General features: G+C 42.9%; 1 protein-coding gene across 1 annotated transcript in view; it reads right to left on the reverse strand.

The window, feature by feature from the left end:
- T265_10655 (hypothetical protein) overlaps positions 1 to 7759 on the reverse strand; it is a gene marked incomplete at both ends in the record, with an annotated part of 115354 nt that extends 107595 nt beyond the window's left edge. Inside the window, one exon of the mRNA XM_009177100.1 lies at positions 7539 to 7759. Within this exon, the coding sequence (XP_009175364.1) occupies positions 7539 to 7604 (66 nt within the window). The remainder of the gene's footprint in view (positions 1 to 7538) is intronic.
- Between the last annotated feature and the right edge of the window lie 16272 nt (positions 7760 to 24031).

The following is a 24031-nucleotide window of genomic DNA, read 5'->3' on the forward strand; positions in this document are numbered from 1 at the left end:
ACTTTGTTGCTAGTCAATAAGTGGACATTATCCAATAGTCTGTTTGTCCAAGAGACGATCTACAATTATATATTATTACTGCTAGGACATTAATAGCAGGAATGACTGGATTCGTGGACTAGATGTATATCCATTGTATATCCATTCAGAGTTTCAGAAAAAGTTTTGAAAACAGCCGTAAATTTTGTTGCTGGCGAAGTTCGACTTATATGGAAAGGTTTTGTAAGGTTAGCTGCCTAGGCTGAAAAGCTAGCACAGCCAGAAAACCACGGTCTCTTGTTCACAATAGACTTAGCGTCCTGTGTTATCTAGGAATATTTGTTTGCCAGTTGGTGCCGGTGAGTAACGTTCACACGAATTTGGACCTGGTTTTGGGACATAGATATTATCTTCCAGCAGCAAGAGGGTCGGTAATTTTCATAAAGGAATCTACTCACAAGGTTGCTGAGAACACTTCGACAGCCAACGAGCTGTTTTGCCCTTCTTGGGGCTCACCAAATTGGAGCCGGTAATCTTCTTTTATGGTGATTATAACTTTTAGCGATCTTTATGGTACTTACTGCAAACAGGCCAGCGGAAGTAGGTTACGCTCGCCTTTTGTTAATAGCTCCTCTTGAGTGACAGCTACAGAAAGTCACGTAAATGCCATGGGGGTTGTACTGCACAAACCATTGGTAAGACTACAAGTATGCGCTGATTTTCTCTGCTCCCTCCGAACTAAGAACTGGGCAAGGTAACAGTTTGCTAAGCTAATGACCAGTCTTCTTCTCTAGAGTAAAATGTTGGTAGCTCCGGTAGCGTAGATAGTCGTTGGCTTGTTTGCCAAGCTTTATTTCCAACATCAGCGAACAAGTCAGCGACCATCATGACCAGTCTGCTAGAGAGAATGAGATTTCGCGTGATGTCCTTCATTTGATTCAAAAGACTGCTCACGCCGAGTGAATAACTAATCACGAATATTACAGTCGCGAACTGAGATCAACATTGGTTAAACTCTTAAGCAACCCGAATGCCGAAATAAGCAACTGTGCAATGAGTAAGTTGATCGTTGACACGGCAATAAGTAGAGTCTCATCTGCCTTGAGTTGGAGTTGCATTTTGAGCAGGATGAGAGGTCAACAGAAACATTATTGATCAACGCTAACAAGAATAAAACACGAAAACATTTATCGGGAAAAAATTTGAATGCACTGATCCTGTTTGCAACCAGCTCGTCTGACAAACCAAGTGTGAATGAGGCCGTGAGTTGCGGGGTTAGAACATCATCATCATCATCATCATCATCATCATCATCATCATCATCATCATCGACGGTATGGCACTAGTGTTGATCACCGAGGCTTCGCTGCCGTATATAGACGTAGGTATTATGGTTTTGCCTGGGCTGAGATACTGCAAGGGCACCCATACCTAGAAAGGAGGGCGATTAAGGTCTTTAACCAAAGTCTTTGGCTCAAAAGCCTAACCGCAATGCAGTAGTGTTTGGAGGAAACAAGTCGCCAACCAACATCCAGCCTGGAAGGCCAGGTGAGTGTGTTTATCAGACATCTATTCATTAAACAACCTGATATGAGAGACTCTGTGAGTGTCGCGGGTACGCCCCCGAGTATGGCTCAGTGAATCGCTGAGATTACACCACGTAAGGTCCAGTCTGTTCGTGACGGCGCGGTTGAAACACTGCCTATGTGAATGTTTTGAAGAACGTGTCATGAACAAAAGGCACCCGTTTGAAATGAAGCATGAAGGAGCAGGAGCTTAGATGGTGGATCATTAAAAATTTGTCCTTCGCGTTTCATTTAAGAGCCTCCAGCACGTGAGTATTGTTCAGATTGTCTTGCAGTGTGGTCGCAATTTTTCCTGACAAATTTTGCTGCTCGACTTAATGCTGGTGACAGACGTTCTGTCGGCTTATTCCAACAAAACATTCTCGCGATAATACCTCCCCCGGCACACCATCCTCCTCATTCCTCTTTAGGCGCAATTTTGGTGTAAAGTAAAAGCCAATCAGTACATCCGAAGTAAAGTTATGCTTTTTGAGGCGGGCGAACACGTTTTGTGAAACGTAGACAATTTGTCAGTATTTTGAAGGGCTACTTTACGTCACAATTACTGGACTATTGATTTTCGTTAAGAGGGAAACACCTGTTCACTAATTTTTTTAACAAGTCGGCCTTATTCGACCTCATTACTACGTCAACATGCATTAGGTTCGTATACAAACAATCAAGTGTGTGTACAGGCTACTAAGTGCAAAAGCAGAAGATGTCAGACAAAGTAATCTGTAAAACACATGTCAGGGCAGATGTGTAACTATTCTAGGGCAGGATGTACTCTCAAGTTTACAGCGGAATAACAGCGCCCAATATGAAGAGATTTTTCGGGCAGTTACCAGTTACCGCGCGAGTCAGCTAATCTTCCACTGAATATCGCCTTTGTTCTATCCTTCAGGTGGATGAAAGGATTTCTCTTCATATGACTCTACTCACAGATCTGAGGGAAAGCGGAGAAACACACAACCGGTTTTCTTCTTCGCCGGATTTTAACATGCAGACGCATTACCCATCATCTGATTGGGAAATTCGACGTGTGCACGCTGGAGTACTCTCGCGGATTTCAAGTGCGAACCCTGACTGATGCAACTTTAGAGACTAGGCTTTTCCGATGGGTCCAAAAACGACAGAAACTGATAGTGTCCTTCTAAATGTTTTCAACAACCTTACAGGTGGTGATTTGTCGAGGTAAACAATTTGCTTCTTTAGCTTTTACTTATTTTTTTTATTTCGTGACCCTCGTACTGTCCGCAGACACCGAAACGGGGCACTGAAGGCTGTCTCTGCTGCCTGTTAAGTTTAATGAGCACTCCGATTGGACTGATGGTTTTGTTTGTTTTAAACAAAGGTGGACAACCTTATCTGTAAAAAATGCGCCAGATACAAAAAAGTAATTCCCCCAGGAATGATTCGTACGACCAGGGAAGCTTCCATGTTTGAGGTTGTCACCTTGGTAACCAGTCAACAAGTTGTGTTAATTTCGTGACTGAAGGCTAAGTGACTTCCTACCCTGTAGAATTACGAGCTGCTCAAACTGCTAATCAGGTTCTCGTCATCGAACTGTCAAGCATACAACCTATGGCCGGAAGAAGGTGAATTCGAAACACTTTGAACTTTCAGGAGGTATATACTGCTGATGATTCCCCATAGAAATGAAAGGGCTATACAGTATTTCTCGACCTTTTAGCACAGATTTCCTTCACCTAAAGGAAGAAGTCTCCATAGGAAAACGATTCATTCAGAAGGAAACCGTCATGCTTTCTTCGAGTTAAGCAACCTGCAAATACTAATCTTTGCTAGAAATATCGGACCCAAGCGGCAATGGATATCTCCGCAGTTGGGAGCATAGTGAGCGCGCACCCTTAAGAGACACCAGCCTCCTAACTGGTCTGCTGCTCATAGGGGGTAATCCCCTCTCTCTTAGGTTATTTATTAGCCAATACGAGCTAAGCAGTTACAAGCGATGAGACAAGAAACAAAACATCTCCTATGCACAAAGTTTTTTTAAAATTTGGACATTCTTATGTGTCTTCTTGTAGCAGTAGTAGACGACAACAAAGCAGCTCCACAATTTATCGAATAGACTTCTATCAGATGCGTGGGCGCAGATTGGACACCAGACCATAGACTACTCGCATGGTTCATCAGTAGTATACACCGTTACACCGGTAGTTATTTTTGCCGAAGTTCTGTTTTGACGCTTACAAAAAAGGCTTGTATTTTCCTAGACAGTTGATTGTGTTCCGACGTAATGTGCACCGATTTTGCACTTTAAAAATGTCAACGGGGTTATTGTTTGTGCGCTAGTGTGTCCGTTATAGCACCGAGCCCATCTGGGACGGCCATTCTCGATAGGCCCAATTATGGACGACTATAGAGTCACTTGACTTAATAATACTCCCAAAGCCATTATTTCCACTAACGTCACCTTGTTTCTCCAATTATACACCTCTGTCAGGTTTTTACCAACTTCTCACAGTTGCCTATAAGGGGCGCGGAGTGGTACAACAGTTGATGATGGTGAATATAGGTCACTTAAGTAGTCTAATCTCTGGAAACCAATTCATTCCTAGTAAATATTCATTTTCGTTCTGAATGCATGCTTATTACAAATTATTATGCAATACATGGACGGTATCAAATCGCATATCCTCAGACAGCAATGATAGACAACAACCTCGAATCTCTGACCGAACTCGGTCGTACAGAAAATATGGGGACGCGTCGTACTCAGCTGACGCTTAAAAGCCAGTTAAATCTAAGCTCTAAGAATACCAGGAACAGCAAGGTGAGTTAGGGACGTCCAGTTTGTTACAGAATTAGAAAAAACCTCGTTTCGTAAGCTACACGTTTCATCACTACATAGGTAAAATGTACGTACCTAATAAACCTGTTTCTTGGAAGACACATGGCTAAGAAGTGCCTGGGGGCAGTCGTAAAGGCCAAGAAAGTTTGATCGAAACTTTATCTTGTAGGTAAGCCGGTCTATACACTGAATAACTGATAAGAACTCTAGAACGTTCGGATCCTTGTTCGGATGGTTCAACCTGTGACCTCCAGTCTAGCAATCTGAGACTACATCGTTCAGCCACGACTGCATGGTCGCCAGTATGAGTAACTCGCCAGTAGATACTACAAAGTGCAGCATGAAGGTTTGATTGGACTTAGAATATTTTATTGATTCATTTTTTGCAGTGATTGAGGTGCTGTTTGGTCCACCTTGTACATTACTATCCGTCTTTTGGTCTATACAACTGACGAGACCTGAAAGCGGCGTTTAAGTGGGCGTGGCGTAGCTGATGAAAGGTTGGTATGGAACCGTTTTGCATTACTTGTTCATCATCGTTTAATGTTCAAAGAGCATCCGTGGAATTTCAAGACTACGCTCTTAGGAGAATGCCCAAAAACTGTCCAAGTGAGTTTATTTCCAGTTTCGCTCCTAGTAGCTTGTGAACGCTTAGTTTGTGTTAATTGACAAAATAAATCCGCACTCTGGGGCGCTAGTCCTTTTATCCGTACCCCCTGTGTACAGTTGTGTGTCTTGGAAATTCACTATATACCAATCAGGTCTCGTCCACCATTTGTAACGTAACACAGCTGTTCATACCATCAAGCAGCTCCAAACAGCACAGAGATGAGTCACGGTTTTGTCACTGGTCGTGTCACTAGAATTATTGCTCCGAAACTGTCGGCGTTTCAGGAATAAAGCGAGACACTTCACTTAGTCAGCAAAGCCCATCTAGAATTTTAGGACATGGGGCAGACCGCTTTTAAAATTAGACTGCAGGACAGGTTTCAAGCTTCACCGGAGCGCAGCCTGGTGTATTTGTAGCTGGTCACTTGAAATGCTGTGAATTATCTTTGTACAGTGGAAACCAAATAATTTTATGGCTCAGTTCGCGCGTTAACTTTTCCGAAATGTAGTTACTGTGATGTATGGCATGGGCGAGACGGCTGAATGGTTGGAGCGCAAAATTACTGATCGGAAGGTCCGTGGTTCGAACCCGACCTCTGCCTCTCGACTTCCCCTGCCTAGACTTGGGCAACCTGGCAGTACCACAGCCGTCGTGCTTCCTTCGAGTGGCATGGCAGTTAGGCACCGGAAGGGTGCTACAGCTGAACTCTGGCATGGTCTGCGTTGAGCATCCAGCTAAATTTTCGCACTTGACACCAACCTGATTAACGGCTGTCCACATGTCTGGTCCTTCTGTCTATAATGAATCAGCGCTACTGGGGAATCGGCTTCGAGTATTCAAAACACACTGGTACATCGACGACGGAGGTTGTTTTGTGTACTTTTATTTATAATAGGGCACAGTCACTTTTTTTCGCCAAGCATCACTTCAAACTTTCAGAAAATGGATGGGTGCTGTTTTCTTGCAGATCAGCCGAGAAACTGTGGTCACGTGTTTAACAGTATCGTTTCATTCCGTTTGCACTTGATACCTGTGAAAGAAGGCCTTATCTGGGCAGTTAGTTATTAGAAAATGCCAACTGACCAGTTACAGACTATTGGACAGGTAAGCAAAACTCTCATTTGCGAAAATTGAACATCCATCTTCTCCTTGAACGCGTCTTCCTGAACGTTTCTGGTTATTCACTGACTGTTGCTCAAATCCAAGTAAATGCTACAAAGCGGCTACAAAAATTCCGCAATAGACCTCCTTTTTCCAAGAAACGTAAAGAGAATTTACAAGAAACCATACTACTCGCATGCCTCCCCGTCAGTAGTATCACCGTTACGCCTGTACTGATGTGTCTAGACCACGGCAAACCCAACACCTGGAAAAATGGTTCCGAAAGCACAATGCAAGCCTGCAGAGAGGTTTTCAGCTGTATTCATCATCCGGATTCTTGCCAATCCTTGACGGTCTTCATGGATGACCTTGAGGGTAGTTTCGATTTCCACGTATTGCGTTTCACGTACTAGGCGGGCCGAAGCCAAGCTGCATGCTTATGCATTGCACGAGACCTGCTGCTAACCGGAATGGGATTTGTTCAGTTTTTCAATCGTTTTGTCCACCCGTAATGGAGACAGTCACGGAAACGAGCAAATTATTTTTGGACCATGAGACGTGGGTGTCTGTACGGACAAATACTCGACCATGTGCCCCTTTATCTAGCGGGCGTAGATAGACAGGCCTTAGTGGTATTACTGCACTCGGTTTCATAGGTCATTTTAAGGAACTGGCAAGACATTCGTTGGCACGAGGGCTATTCATGTATAGTCAGGCGCACCTCCCATGGGGTCTTTGTTCTGTTGGGAAATGATTTTTAAGGTATGTCAAGATAAATCGGATGTGAAACATTGAAAAACTGGGGTTCTAGAGGACCAAGTAAAACATTACCTGCTCAGAAGTAACACCCGTGGGCTAATTTTTATTCGAAACAATAAATACTAATCGTCCAGCTCCAACACCCTTTCCGTGCCTAGCCGCCACACCATCCGAAGGACACACGACGACTGAGATGCTGCCAGGTTGCCCCAAAGCGGAGAGTGAGTTCGAACCATGGACCTTCCGACTGGTACGTCTGTGCCTTAACTATTGAGCTGTCTCCAGCTAAAATAATTGTTTCTCCAATCAACTGGAAAATGTTTGGGACCGATTGGGAAGTCATCGTTTCAGAGGGGTTTGGTAAACAATCGGTGGATTTTTCGAAAGCTTATCGTCGTTTTCCAAAATAATTTTGAAGTTGAATGAGAAAAAAGCTTTGTCATCAGTATTCGGTCCATTTGAACTACCTACTTGTGGTCCAAATGGATTTTTATGGAGGTCGTAAAGTAATTGCGCTCTTAAATCCATTGCGTATTCTAGCTATTGGTACTCGTAATGACCAATAAAAAAAATCAATATATTGGGTGCCCAGAGTACAGTCCTATCGGGATTATTTTATTTTTATTTTCATTAGCAACCTACTCGTGAATTGTACACCTGAATTTAAACACTTCTGCACACAAAACTTATTGTCACTTAGCAATATTCTTACCAGTTGTAGTTCCTCAAGGGTTCCCAACCAGTCATCAAGTTCCGTTAAATCCACGTCTGTATCCATTTCGGTTCACAATGTCTGGCATAAATCAGAATTAAAGGTGTGCAAAATAATTCCTTTGCATGGGTGCATCAGTTGGATACTGGTTAGCGCTGACCTCATGATGCCAACCTGCCAGCCATGCATCGCGTGTTTGGCAAGCACATATGCGGTGGTTTCAGACAGGCCGCGAGTCACACACGCCTGTGACGACCGGCTGAGGCAGCCGGTGGTCGATTGGCTAGATTGACCAATCACAGTCAGGAGGTATACGGTGCTTCCGATTGGTTGGCTTTTCACTGCCGAATGGATGCATATACCTTTCCACGCTTGAATGCGTCTGCTGGCGAGATTGTTGGTGTATCACGGTGACAATGGATGCGAATGGTACAGTGAGAACTTGACTGTAATTTTTTCGCGTTGCTTTGTGTTGGCCGACTCATCACTTCTGAAAGGAACTTGAGACATGGAATAAAAACGAATGACCTAATACATACTCCATCGGAATTGGATAGGTTTATAGAGCCAATGTAATAAGGTCTTTCTGCCGAAAGTTTTTGAGCCTCATTCGGGACCGAACTCTCCCAGTGAGAGAATGCAGGTTATCGGGAAACCAGCTAGATCATTGTCACGGAGGTTCACGTGATGTGCGGCGTGATTTGAGAAAGCTCTATCAGAATACATGTGAGGTGTCTATGTTGCGAATACCAAAAGTTTTCCTAGAGTAAACGTAAGCCATAGACATTTAGATTCACTGTTACATTAGAGACAGCTAACTTCCAAAAACGTTCCCCAGTCGTACGGCCTCCAATCCTAACATTCAGGAAATATATATGTAAACAGATACCGTCAGTTTTGCCTGTCTTGTTGCTGCCCACAAAGTACACACCGGATGAACTTGTTACACTCGCTATTCACTCATATTAAGCTGGCTTTTCGCCAGCCGTTCAGGACAGATTGATTATTTCCTCATCAATGGTCAGAAGCGCGTTATGCCAAACGCTCCTAAGAGTGCCGTTTTAGCTCCAAATTTTTGCTCAAACAAGTTCAGCTATAGTCGTTCTCCGAATAGCTGATAGAACGGTACTTTGTGATGTCTTATCTAGTCATTTTTTAAGCGATTCTATCTGTCTGACAACTCAAATCAGACAACCAATTGACTGACAAATGCACTCATTTGCATTCCAATCAGGTTTTCACGAGAGACTCGAGAGACTCAACTGAACGTCCGGTTAATGATATTCTTCAACCGAATGTGCCACATAGATGCAGCTCCATGTTTCAGTTGTCACGATATGTGAGATATCGCACTGTTTTCAGGGAGGAAACTACTCACAAGGTCGCTGAAAACTCCTGGACAGACCACGACCGATTTGACCCTTCTTGAGGTTCATTAAGTATGCGCACTCCCCGAGCTTCCATTAAACTTATGTACTATCTGAAATAGACAGATTTAGACCAATGCCGTCATTTGCATATGAATTCAGTTTCGGTATGAAGCTTAACTGAACATAGCTGATGCTTCGCTTTAACTGAATGTGTTTTATCAGTCCGCCTCATGTTTCAGTTGCAAAGACACTCAACAAATCGCAATACGTTATTGTCTAAATGTAACACACTACTCATAAGGTTGCTGAAAATTCGTCGAAAAAATACAAACGGTTTCACACTTCTTGGAGGTATGCAAGTAGGCGTGGTCCTCGAGTTTCCGTCAACTTTATGTTCTACTTCAACCCACATTAGACTGACTTCAACAAATCCACTCATTTGCATACCAATTTGGGTTTCACGCGAGACACACCTGAAACCCAGCTGAATCTCTTGTTTATGATATCCAGGAAGAACATAAGGTTGACGGAGAATCGGGGCTGCCCCTTCCCAATGAGCCTCAAGAAGGGTGAAACCATTCGTGGGCTGTCGAAAAGTTTTTATCAACCCAGTTTCCTCTATGAAATCCAACCGACTGCTTTCGCTTCGCTAAATAAAGTTTATGATTTTGATTACTGGATCTCTCTCTCCAATCCAAGTAACCTGCCCGTTTGGATCCCTCTCACTTCTTTTTTTGCGAGTTCCTCGTCTGGTTTCATGCTCCGTTTAGAGGTACATAGTTCTTGCGTTCTCTTACTCATAGTGGTTGATAACTCAGGTCAATTTCACTTTGTTTGTTGAAAGCGTCTTCGGTGGAGTATCACGCTTCCATGAATTCGCGTTATTCTTCGTCCTCGCTTGAGCCAGCATGCGAACGCCACTCCCGTTGAACTGGTGTCCATCCTGATCTTGTACATGGAGATAGGAGGAAATTTATCGTGTCTTTTTTTAGCGAGCTTATATTCATGTATTCTGGTGGAGAGCTTCCTTTCTGTTTGTCCTATAAATCGTTTGTCGCATTTTTTTGCACTGGATCCTGTATATGACATTGTTCTTTATCATTGGATCTAGTTTTTCTACTTGGTTCGATAATGTCCGTCGCAGAGCGTTTGCAGGTTTGTAAGCCATCGTTGTGTTGTGCTGTTGTAAGAGCCTCGGGATCATTTCGGTGGTGTTTCTGATGTGCGTGGGTGTGGTTCCTTTTCTTATGTTTTGTGCCATTGTGTTTGTGGTATTCGGTTTTCTGAGTGATCTCCAAATGAAATTCCTTGGGTTGCCGTTTCTCTGAGACAATTTGCACGGACGTTTTTCTTCTTTATTCCTGTATTCCGTTGTGCTGCAGCGTGTTTCGATCCGTTTGAAGTGTCCGAATGCAGGTTCGTTCGTGACAGTTTGAGTGGTTGCTGTGGTAGCTCAGAATTCGGTCCGTGTACATATGTGACTGTCCGTTTGATAATCTAGTGATGAGGAAGTCCAGAAATGCCAGCTTTCCGTTGCCCTCTTCTTTGAATTTGAATTTGATGTGGTCGCAAACTTTGTTTAACAGCTGACTTACTGTTTGCAGTTCGTTCATGAAACGGATCCATACTTTGAGATTTATGGCAATATGACCTGTTCCAGGTCTTGAATCGTATTTTCTGCAATAATCCTGAAGTCGACTGCTCCATGGGTGTCCCTCGAAGTTGATTTGAATTACACTTGTCTTGTTACTTATAAATTGTTCTTTTTGGCGATAAAGGAAGTTTTTTGTGGGATTTCGTCCTGTAAGTGAAGTCAGTCTATGCTGAAAAGCCGAGAAGCAAGCACCAGCTGTTTCACCCTTACTGGGAATCATCAGCTGTGCGCATCTCACGAAACTCCAAAGATTCTCGAACCCGCGACCTCCCGGCTAGTAGTTTGAACACTTAACCGTACTCATTGGGTGAAGTTTATTCTTCCACTAAGCTACTTATATATTGTTGATAGTGTGAGGTCGCTGGTTCGAGACTCTTCGGAGTTTCGTGAGATGCGCACTGCTGATGATTCTCAATAAGGGTGAAACAGCTGTACAGTGCTTCTCGGCTTTTCAGCATAGATTGGTTTCACTTACAGGACGAAATCCCACGAAAATCCCAAATCTCCTCACACTACTAACGATAAAGTAAGTGCTATTGCGTTTTAAGATTGATAATTGATTAAACGATTCGCAGCGGTTGTTACTTCACGATCCCTTCGGTATGAACTGAAATTGGAAATCCCGTTGACACTTATCTCAATTGTTTGTGATTTCAAAATATTTGTTTAGTTCAAAGTATGTGATCGAGCAGTCCATAGTTGTTCCCTTTCTTCAGGGATCAGGTGGAAAGTCCACGACTGTCCAACGGTTCAGCAGAGTGGATATTCACAGGTGTGAACGGTGAAAGCGCATCAGATGAGACCATTATTTAGTCCTATCTTATGGTTCCGTCTTCTGATTTACCCAGAAATTGAATACTGCGACTTACTGGTGAGTTATTTGAAGTTTATCCAGAGCTCCTTCGAAACTTTGTATCCTGGGATATCCAGAATTGTTGCAACTGTTAGTCGGTTGGTATGCCATGAACTTTAGAGGGATATTAGGAGCGTGGGATATTCGAATACTACGCCGTCTTCCCCACTACCCTTCACTTGCTATCTCCGAACGTTCTGTGTGTCATTGTGGTTTTCTACTGATTCTTTTGCGAGTTTCTGGCTTGTAATTTCTCTAAAAGGCAAACCAGCGAATTCTGAGTGATACAGAGACGGTTTTTAGTGCAGTGGAAAGCAATTCTCCTAAAGTTTGCATCCAGAACTATGAATTAAGATCACTGGGCCATGTAACTTAGAAGTTCACAATGCAGAAGGAACTGAAGGGTGTTACGAGAAATTTGGACGCTCTTAGTGCTGTTCGCCCCCAAGTATGAGGTCCATGCTAACCGATGTCAGTAGCGTTCATGCAGCCGGAGTTTGTCTAAAATGGCCGGGTGTTGGAGATGTGGGCACCTCAGAGAGGAGTGGTAGTAATAAAAGGAAGAAAGCCTACGCTGCGGAGTCATTTATTAGAAAATGCTAAATGAATAGTGGCAAAATATTGGACAGGGAAGCAAAACTCTCATATGCATCTTGTTTACAAAAATTAAATATCCATCTTCTCCTTGAACGCGACTTTCTGAACTTCCTGAATATTCGTTGACTGTTGCCTAAATCCAAGCAAAACTACAAAGCGACTTCACAAATTCCGCAATAGATCTCACTTTTCAAGAGACGCGAAACTTTTTCTACAAGAAAACATACTACTCGGATGCTTCCCCCATCAGTAGTATTACCGTTACAGTAGTAGTAGAGTAATCCCAAGTCCTCCTCCTGGTTCTGTTTTTCTCCTTTCCATGATAGGGCTTTGTTTAAATTCAGTGACATAATTGTTTGGTAGAGAAGCATCGTTATTCGAATCCGGGGTGGCGTCAATGTTGATGGTTACAATATGGCGATACGTGATAATGTCGTTGAGTACGTTCTATCACTTTGCTTTTGTAGAAGATTTGCTTGTGATGAGCGCGGCGGTCCTTCTCCATCCCCATGACCACACAAGCAACTGTTTGAACCCCTCTAGTGAGGGGTAAAAGGCATTAGACCTTCAGGTGATCATCAGATGGCTACAAACTGAAAAGTCCTCATTCATCTTAGTTGGTGAATTCGTCTCCAGTGGAGCTGACGTAGTTAGTGGGCCGTTGTTCTGTGACCAAGGTGAGTTGAAGGCTGTTTTTGGCGATTAGTTTGAATTTGAACTTGCCAGTAAATGTTGAAAAAATTCAATCCCGACGAGTATTACTTTTGGCAATTATTTTGGGAGAATACTGTCAGTTCGTACGAGTACTAAATTGTAACAAGTAGACAGGGCTCAGTGGATGTTCGAAATACACTTCAACTGAATACTTGACCAAAGGGTGGTGCGATCAGCACAATTGAATGTGTGAGAAACTAGTAACTGTTGGAGGTTGTTGAGTGGCGGTGTTCCAGAAGTCATCGTAATTTAAAGCACCAACGACTCAGAAGGGAACTCTGTCTGCATTTCGTGACTCTGTTTCTTCAGAGTGCTGACATTTGTTAGAAGCTTTTTTGAGCGGTGATATCCCCATTATTTTCGAATTCCACTATTTAGTACAACAGCAATGACCAATGTGACATTGCGTCTTCTTCTGCTCTCCAAATGATTTACAAGAGTTCTCCAGATTGGTAATGAATCTTCCTTCAGAAGTTGGATTCTCTCTGTGGCCTCCTACTCCGGTAGAATCGAGCAGTTCTCATCCCATCCTAAGGTTTAGGGTACATTGTATGTTGTACTGGTTAAGTTCTTATTTATAGCTCTGCGCCAACAGATGGATAGAACTGGGATGGACTTTCAAACTGAAACAGTTCGAGTGATGTTTCGCACTGTACTAATGCTGTCAAAAGCCTTCTGTTGACTGACCTTTGAGGCTACTGCACCAGCTACAGACTTCACATCTTCCAATGGACGTAAATTCATTACTGTGATGCCTAGCTCGATAGTGCTAGAGCGAGATTCCTTCCCCACCACCTTCATTGGTCAGGATCATGGCAGCCGACTGCGTTATGATATTATTTCATTATTTTCCACCAGATGCTGGAATTTAAAAGCTTGTTCAAGGTCATTCCTCACCGTTTTACCACATTTTACTTGGCTCAGTTACATCGAGACACTTTGTAAGACATTTTAATGTACATGTCATGAGATATCAGTCCTGGTGCCCTTCAGTGAGATATCTGAGCATCATATTTCCACCATACCCACTTGGACAAAACATGTTCGACCTGTGTTCCCTAGGATTATTTTATCAGCTAAAAATGAGAGATCCCTATGTTGTTTTACGGAATTTCGTTTACAAAAAATAACTTACAAACTGGAGACACCGCAGAGACGGATAACCAGAGCCTGAAAGATGGTTATATCCTCTTAAAAAACGACTCAAAAGGTTGCTTAAAACTCTTCAACAGCCCACTAGTTGGTCGCCCTTCTTGGGGCCTACCATCAGGTAGGAGAAGTCTGTCAACCTTAAGTTCTCCTTCAACGGCAGCACATTCGGTTGAAAAATATCGTAAACGAGAGATTCAGTTGAGTCTCCCCGTGAAAACCAAATTGATTTGCAAATGAGTGTGTGTTGAAGTTTGTATTTTCTTTGTTCGGCCCTTGAACCCCTAGATTTTTGTGTGATATGCTACGGTGAGGCGGTTTTATCCACCACCGACTATTCGCTTGACGGCGATAATTCCAAGGCAATTTCAACATCTTTAGAAAATTCACAAATCGAGAGACGTCGCAGTTGTGCGTCACCTTATTGAAGTACAAACACTTGTGTGTTTGTTGGTTAATAGTCCGAAAAAAATTGCCTCGAAAATAGCTTTTTTGACCGTTTCCATTCCAACTGCTACACTGTTCATTCATGAACATCCGCAAATAAACATTACTCTAACCCGCACTTCTCTGTATTGACTTATTTAGTAATCACGCCTTCCTTAACTTGGCGTAATTTTTTCTTATGTGAGTTAGTTTGGTTTACTGCCCCAAGACGCCGTCAGTGATTCTTTTGAAGAAAGTCTAGGCAACGCTCACGTTCTGTGTTTATCACTATTGATGCTCGCTACTGTCAGAGTTTTTGACAAAGGTTAACTGTCACTCCAGTTTCACACACGTGAACGGACCCCCACAAAGTGTATGAATGAACAGAATTCCAGGTTGATGTTTGCCCGATTCCGAGATGGTCTTTAATCGTATTCACCGATTAACTTGTCTGTGAGCAGGCCTGCCCTATTATCATCTGTCTGTCAGCAAGGTTCACCCAAAACATGCACAGTCCAAACCTAAACAAACCTTTAAACTTCATGACAATGTTTACAGTTTCAATGGACCAAGTTTACGTTGCCCCGTAGTGGACAAAAACAAAGAAGTGAATCTTCTCATCTCGGTCTCACATGCTGTATACAGGTGGGTCGTTCGAGAGCGAAGTTAAGTTCCTGCCAATCAAAATGGGGACGAAATCTTTTCATGAAGCGATACTATTTTTGAGGTTGGTGAAAAGTTATGGATGGCCCGTTGTCGGTCTTGCTGGTCCAGCTGAGTTGATCAGCTGGACGTATTTCCTTGACAAAGATTATTATAATTCAAATACTACTTCATTTTTACATAGCGTGAGTTTTTCGGACATACTGAGCGACGCGAAGTTTCAAACAGACTGATCAAGGTCAACATCTGTTGTGGGACACTTGTCATCGTACCAATGACAGATGTGTGAGCAAAATAGGTGCCTCGAATACAGCTCAATGAGCTCGATCCCCTCTAAATAAGATCTATATGGATGTGACGGTGTATAGCATTGATAACACATGTGAGTCGCGTTTGTACATGTGTCATAGCTCCGTCCCCGCATGTGATGGAAGGTTAATACGGGAATGACGGAACTGCTTTGCATTGGTTAATTATCAAGGAACGTACAGGGAAGTTCAAGAGGACGCTCGGGAATGCTTACTTTTCAAACACTGTGAGCAAATCAGACTTTTACTGTAATGTCTAGTAGCTCATAACAGGTTAGTTCGTTGTAGTTCAACAGAGGGCTCGCTTCTGAAGGACGTTCTCACTTTCGCAGTTGATGACAGCTGCTGACGTCCACTATCATGTGAGCCCAGCGCGAGTATCGCCTCCTTCATGAGGCCAGTCTAAAATCATGGTTGTGAACCTTCTCTTGACAACCACCTGCTTTGGATGTCAAAGGACTGCTTTTGTATGAGGCTTGGTGATCTCAAACTCTGCCTGGAAATGAGAAACAAAGCTACACAGAGTATGATGCGGAGTTGAGCCATCAAGCTTCTAATCAAAGGAAAACCGCCTCGCTAGATGAAGACGCTAATACGAATCTGGAATACGGACCAAAACTTCATGTGTGATGCGTCGGGCAACAAAAAAAACAAATAGATCCTTCACGATTAGCCGCAATTGCACATGTTTACCTGCAATATTCCTTAAACTGTTCCCAATCTAAACTTACGTCTGCCTGTTTGAATGATGTCAACGAAAAGCCCAACGGAAAATTTCGCCAGCTGCCCTTTTGGTATCAGTGGAGTCATTTACAGTCGTTCAACTTCGGACAGCTTTCTCAGTAGCCCAGTTGAAGTGGCATCCAAGCGTTGAAAGGGTTGCTTCTGGTATGATTTAAGTTCGTGCGTACTTGTTGGTCCACACTTTGCTTATGTAGACTTCTCAAGTTACAAGTTACTGCAGGGTTTGTGCTATAATTTAAAATTTTGATACAATTTTGTGACCAGTACCAAGCAAACTTCCCGCGTGAATGATACTTCTGCCTGGAACACGTAAACGATTATCCGAAGGATTCTCGGAGAAACACACGATCATCATCACCGAATGCAATGAAAGAGAAATTAGCCATGGAGGTGATTAGTAAGAACATCGTTCAATGTAAGTGTCAGCGGTTAAATACATATCAGGTTTGCACGCGCTACCCAAATTTGGTGGCTCAATTCTAGCTAGTTCTATTGTTGTTTTCGACCATGGTTATATATCCTCAGAAGTTCTCTTCATAATCGTTTTAAATGGGCGTTCCCTCGCATGCCATCCAATAACCACACAAAACAGCTTGTTGGCAATATCCTGTCATTTTCAAAGCTATGTTTGATTAGCCGGAAACTCTGTTACCGCTGCCACGGAGAGGTCCGTAATAGCGTAATACCTTAGTAAAGGCACTATCATCGCTATGGATTGATATTTAATGTCAAGTACAGCCTTGCTAGATTAGCAAGACTCTGAGAAGAAAGGATGCTCTGGGTTTTTCCTGGTTTGCATGAGGGCACTCCCTGCGGGGAGCCGAGGCGATGGTTTTGGGGGCATCCGATAGAGTATAGCTGTTGGTGAATCGTTCTGTGTTTGTCTAGATCAGAGAAAAGAAATGCACTGCTGCTGCGCGCAATTCGATACGCATCTGCAGAGATTGTGGAATAGATTCAAGTATTCCGTTTTAAGTATCAATTTCGAAGGTCACAGTAGCAAGCTCATTACGTCGATTAGCGTATTTTGGAGGCCTGAAAATGGGCTACTTCATTTAAAGGTAGATGTACGTGGTTCACATCACATGTCGGTATTTTGAGTTGGGACCATGCTTTTGACCGGAGGGAATTAAGTGACGTACATTCTACACAGGTTCACAGCTAGATGAGAAGGTCACTGCTCACTAAACCGACGAAATTACTAGTCATCTAGCAGGGCTGACTCAAATCGATCTCGAAAAGGTTTCCAACAAAGCCGTAGAAACAAAAAACATAGCAATAGTTTGGTAGCCTTCATGCTTTTTGCACTCATCGTACTTGGGAGGCCTAACCGTGGCCGAATGGTCGGAAAGGTCATGACGAGTCAATTTGCGTTTCCTTCTTTATGGATGGTAGTTGGTTGTTGGTTTTCCCCTCTGTTTGTTTTATCAAAGTTCGAAAGTCGAACCCCAAAATTCTTATTTTGGCATCACTGGTCCAGTTATGATAAGCCATTTTTTGCAGCTTACTGTGCGTTACGGCATTGCTGGAATGTAGCCTCAAGGTCCAGAGTAGTTCTGCTTGAAAGAGAGAAGATCGTGGAGGAGTGGTGTCTATCGCAATGTGATCAGACTGAATGGTTACAGTGGATAAATTCTCGGTTTAGTTGTGGGTTGTGAAGGGATTCTCTGAATTTATATTCATAAGTGACTATTCCGGTGCATTCAGCCTGCGCTGGTGAACTGGTGATAAAATGCTTGCGTCACATGCTAGATGTCCAGGGTCCATCTCACGAATATGCACAGTAGATGAACTGGACGAGAACGAAACTCAAAGTGAGCGCTCTTCTCTTGTGTACGGACTCACCAAATTACCCAGGAGCCTAATTACCTCTTTTTAATAATGAGCAATATGTCACACAAGATGGCGATTTGTGCTTCTCATACGACAGCAGAAGTTTTCACAACGGCATCTGAAGTGCAGGTCACTGAAAAATGTGATCTGGCTCTACTCGGATCATTTGTTAAAATTTTTTGTTTATTTCAATTGGTTTTGGGGCTCATGGAATTTGCGTCCTTCTGTCCTGGTGCAATTAAGCCAAAGGTCATCGAAAGCCCGGGGGTCGACTTTCGACATAATTAGAGCTCATCAGAAGTCCGTATTTTTAGCAGATGCCTGGAATTCACACCTTGATGCGTGTTACCACAACTCCGCAAAAGCATCCTGGACGCACCTGAATGTCCACGTTCGGACAGGCGATGATGTTCACGCTTGAACCACGCGATTGGTTTGCCCGACGCTTTAAAAGGCTACCCAATAACTTTCCCGGTTGTGTCGACCGACCGACCCGTCTGTCGGGCTTCCTATCTGGTAGCAAGTTTTTCATTCACTTGAAAGCGTGATTCGAATATCATAACCCAGAGATTCAGTTGAGTCTCTCGGGATTTGCAAATTAGTGTATTTCTCGAAAATAGTCCAATTCAGGTTCAAGTAGAACATAAGGTTGACGGAAACTCGGGGACTGCGCCTACCTGATGAGCCTCAGTCGTGGGTTGTCGAAGAGTTTTTCAGCAACCTTGTAAGCGGTTTCCTTTATGAACCGAGACCTGTTTCCTTATGGAACAAGATACCATTTGAACGTGCTTTGTCACTTGGTAAAAGCTCCCGGTAGGACCATTCCTCTCATCATCTCTCCATCGATTATTATCCAGAACGAATGGCAAATCAATTTGCGTGGAGGAAAATTCGAATCATAGCATCACGGTAATTTTGATGGGCAGTTTGTAGTGATTTTCGGAACTGAGTTTTTTAAAACAGTTCTGACTTGTTTTCCGGGACGCGTTAATTACTTGCGAATTAGTTATTCCAGGACTCTTCGTTAAGTCTTCGATTGTCCTTCATATTACGCCGTCTGAAACATATGAGTGACTCAATTACAGTACTCGTTAAAACCCGTTCCCGGCCTTCTGACGGGTTTATTTCACTAAGATTCATTTTCCCACCAAAGTCTGCCGCAGTAAATTCTTCAAGAGCCAGAGTTTGCTGGGGTCAAACCTCAGCGCCACCGCCATCTTTAAAATAAAGATTTTGTTCAACAGTTGAAAAATTTTGTTTCAAAAGGCATAAGTAGAACCAGTTGAATCACTACCGACGGACAGCTTGTCAAGGTCAAACGCAAGCTTGTACATTGACAGGCCAGTAATGACTCTAAAAGAAGGGGTGAAATTCTGAATGGGGCGTTTCAAGAAAACAGCCTTTCGGAAAGGCTTATAATGAGAGGTTGGAAAGGAGCTCTGTGGTTGAAAAATAACCTAGTTTTCGGAAGTTTAGCAACAATCTATAGATTTATTGCTGGTTTGTTTATTTTTGTTTACCCTTCAAAGACCGTAAGATGAGTGAACTGTTGGCGCGAGGATTACTTGGGACGTTTACCGGAACATTTCCTGCTGCTCGGTTGAACCCGGCCCTCGGCAAAAAACTTATCACCAGGGAGGAGCTAAAAACCAGCTCCCAAGTCAAGCTACCTCAGCATGTGTTTATCTGTCAATTCATCTGTTCCCGTGGTGAGGGCTTAAGTGGTCTAACAACGGGGCAGTTGTCAATGTATATGTCAAAACCATAACAATACCTAGTTCAGAGGGGGCAGTGAATTTGTTCTAGCCTACCCTCTTGGCATTGGATACAAGATTGTTAATTTACCTGTGTGTATTTGTGAGATGCGGCTTCTTGATGTGCTCCAATATGGATGTAACAGTTTTATCGATTTTCTCAGCCTTTCTGCATAGACTGGTCTCACTTTCCGTTGCTGATTGATTTTAGGCTATTTTGTGAGATACAGTTTAAGACATCAAATTTTTTAAGAACCAAGTGACTTTCGCTAAGTACTTTCCTTTGCACACGGCTTTGATTTTGACAAGAGACTCAGCTGAACCAAGCTTAATCCCTTGCTTATGATGGTACACCAGGCTACCTCATGCTTCACTTGCCACTATATTCAAGGTATCGCATTTCGCTGTTGTCTGGGAGTACCACGCTACTTATAATGCTACTAAAAGCGCCGCGATAACCCACGACTGGTTTCCAATTTGGATTCAAATAGAACATAAGCTTGACGGAAACTCGGATACTTCGTTCAGCTGATGAACCCGAAGAAGCACCAAATCGGTCCTGGGTTGTCAAAGAGTTTTCAGTAAAATTATAAGTAGTGTGTTTCGCCCAAACCACTTTCTGGTATCATCGGAATTCGTAGAACTTGCATACAAGGATGATTTACGCAGGTACCGAAACTCGCTAGACCACAAAATATCTATTTGGTTGCCCCGGAACGAAATAAGCAAGCGAAGAAACAAAGTGGTTCTTGCTGTGTCCTGTCTTACTGTGTCTGTCCTTAGTCGTTGAAATAAGCAATGTTAATTTGTCGGACGTCAGCTATCCACGGTTCACATTGCTGCTCATCACCGAGTTTGAATGCGGGTGTGACGCGTTCGCAGTGCTTCTCTGAGTTTGGAGGGGATTAACTGTGATAATCATATTCAGACCAGTATTTGACCGCTCAAGCGTGAGTGATACGTAATAGGAGTTCAACAAGCCGTGTCAACACCCATGGAGATTCTCAAGCTTCTTCTATAATTTCCGACCGTTCGCATCTTTGGTAATCAATAAACGCTAACGTCTCGGAGGTTTTGATTTGGAGTTTTTAGGTTCTCACTCACAAATTACTTGTGCAACTAGAGGCTTAATCAGTTTGAGCTGTTCCACACAAATGAGTAGTCTGTCATGAAAACTCTTGCGAAGACCTCTGTTTTTTTTTGGGCTTCACGTTATCAAATCTCAAGGTCTTGATCAACCACCTTTGTTTGATATTTTGGTTGATTTCTGGAACAAACAGTCTTGCAACATTCCATTCTGTCCTTGTGAATTCAAACGGGAAGACAACACTTTGTCCATCCAGCAGTCGTTCTTGTAGAGGTGTACGCTTAAAATAGGAGTACAGTTTTTAAAATATTATCATTTTCCTACAGTTTAATTAGTTATAAACTACTTCGGAAAGGCCGTTCAGTGATCGAGAATCCAAACCTCTAAACCCAGCGACTGATTACTGACAACCCCGGAGAGACTGGCCCAGTCAGAGGGAGACGGTGTTCCAACCACAAAGTACTTTGCTGTCGAGTATAGTTCCTGGCCTAAACGGGCTGTCTTTTGTGCTCTAATAGTGTGGAAAACAAACCATCCAAATTTCTAAAGGAGAGACACATCAATTATAGCCACTCACTTCCTGAACAAAGACATTTCATGGCAAAATTTCAGACACATCATACCTACTTACAAAAAAACCTTCAGTTAGGGGTACATGTGGTTTAAGGTTTCAAAAATATGGCGACAGAAAAACTGAAAATAGCTACTTGCATGCACTGGCCCGTAAAACTTTCCGTGTTCGAAACATACTCCACATACAACCAGCAAGGTTGGTAAGAACCGAAAGAGAGCCGATATCGTTTTTGCCTTTCTTGAACCTCATCGGGTTACTCTATTATCCGACCGTCCATCAATGTTGTTTCTAGCTTGAACACCAAACTGAAGGTAGGCTAAGGTAAACGCTCGTTTACAACTTATTGGGGGGCTAAACTGAACATAAATTGAATTTTATAAACGAGAGAATAAGGTGGCATTGATCTGAAGATCATGTCAACATTCGGTTAGTTTTGCCAATGAGCGTTTGTCACAAATTTATACACTGGTTTCCATGAACTGTCAACTGACTTGGATTCCAAAAACGTGTACAAAGTACCGGGTGCTGATTTCTTCCAGGAACCATGAAATTCATGCCGAAGCAGATGAAAACTAGAGACTCAAGGAATCGAAGAAGCTTAGTTTTGACGTTTTTTTTAAGGAATTAGTGTGAAACGGCATATTACGGCTGGTCGTCGGTGAAATGCTTCAGATCCGCCCAACCTTCACACTCTCTGTCCCTCTTTCTTGACTTATTTCGTGGAGAGTTATTGAGCCTTTTGCTTCTCAGTTGTTTGTAACGACTATTGGTTTGTTCAGAGTTTACGGGACAGCACCCGTGTACACCAACCAATCATAAGCCAGTACCCGGGAACAAACAGATCCCCATGTACACTCATGTCATTCAATATCAGCGAATTCCACCCAGATCCGATATTTTGTTCACAACTGTCGATTTTTCCTCATTTGTCAAAATGATTAACCGACGTCAGTAGTTTGTGGGATTGTGCGTGTGTGTGTGTTACGTGTCATTTGGTTATTCTAACCAAATTTGTAACTGTCAACGACTGTCCCTTTGTCGCCACCCTGCAGTGATGCAAACCTGTTTACCAGACTCCAACAATATTACTATAATCTTTCTATATTGACTGACAGCGGTGCGGCTCCAACCCTGGTCCTCATTTTACGACAAAGCAGCTCTGAAACTACCGTGTTCTTCCTTTTTTGGAAACCTCCCGTCTGCTGTAATTTCGTGTGTTTATTCACCATGGCAATGTACTTTTCCTCTTACTGTCATGTCCGGGGGAAACCAAATTGGATAAACCAGCTGTCACGGAGCACACAGTTTTCAGCTTGATAGAAAAACTATTTAAGGCATATGTAAGAAATAAGTTTTTGCACAAGGCTAGCAATAATATCTAATGCGCCACTGCTCTGAAATTTGCAGGAGTTTTCCTCACAACGTGTGAATGTCGGGTAGAAACGGTCTTCTACCTCGAGACAATTTTTCACTGAAGTCCGGCTAATCGGTACGTGTCCCAACGAGTATCAACCTACAAGTTTCTTTACATGTCAAAGGAAAAAAGCCTTCGCTGGGGAGTTATTAGTTGGTGGTTGTGCACAACTACCAAGCCACAGCTACGCACTACTACGCTTTACAGTAACGCACTGATGATGTCACCTCGATTGGTGATGAAACGTTTGCAATCAAATTGCCCAGCTCAGCGAACAAGCCAACGACCACCACACATCTTCTCTTTGAATGTGTCCCCCTGAACTTTTTTGGTTATTCACTGACTGTTTCTCAAATCCAAGTAAATGCTACAAAGCGCCCGCAAAGCGTATTTACGACAAGACATGCTACTCGCATACCTTTCATCAGTAGTATCACCGTTACACATGTAATATGCTGTGGTGAATGTTAACAAACGAAATTTCTGAATGTCGTATTAAGTAATTTTCAAGCAAGATCCTACTCTCATATCATCCTCTTTTCAACAGTTCCACGCTCAGTCAAGCGATCGATGGAAATTTGCTCTATACTGCTTGTGTGTCATATGATTTAGAAACGCAAGTTAATTGAAACGGTCTCACAAATTGGGTTGGCGCATTTTGTCCTAGTGTTCGAGCTTTTGTTCGAGCTTCACAGTGTGTGGTAAGTCTGTTTTTGACCTTCGTGCTTCTGAGAGACCGCATATGGAAAGTATTTCTCTGAAATACAACCAGTCCGCTGACACAGGTAGGCCTAACGAATCCAACAGCCTGTTAGTTTTAGGGAAGCTATTTTACTATGTAGCAAAAGGGTCTTTTAAAACAATACAGCCAATAATCCCTGGTTTATAAATGAATACACAATGCAGTTCTTCAAAGTTCATAGGAAAAGGACAAAGTCTTACTTTGTGAATGAGTTACAACTTCTATACAAGTGTTCTTTGCGTGCGAATGTTAGTTACTGATCACCAAGTGGTCGCGTTCCAGCGGCGCATGATTGGATACTTAAATTTTCCCATTTCCCAAAAGTATCCGTTTTGGAGGAGAGTCTTCCAGTGTTCCACTTCGTTGCAACTAGCTCTTTGGTCATGTACTGCAGTTGTAGGCTTTGAAGAAATCACGATAAGTAGCTTCCAACAAATGATTCATGATGAACAAAGAGCTATACGAAACAGTCCATCATATGTGCAATTCATGGCTGTACGTGGGTCGAGGGACTGTCAGGGCGCCCACACCTAGACAGGAGGACGATTAGGGTCCTCAACCAAAACCTGTGGCTCAAAAGCCTAACCGTAAGGCAGCGGTGTTTGGCGGGA

The sequence above is a fragment of the Opisthorchis viverrini genome (genome assembly GCF_000715545.1).
Source record: "Opisthorchis viverrini unplaced genomic scaffold opera_v5_389, whole genome shotgun sequence".
NCBI classification, from domain to species: domain Eukaryota; kingdom Metazoa; phylum Platyhelminthes; class Trematoda; order Opisthorchiida; family Opisthorchiidae; genus Opisthorchis; species Opisthorchis viverrini.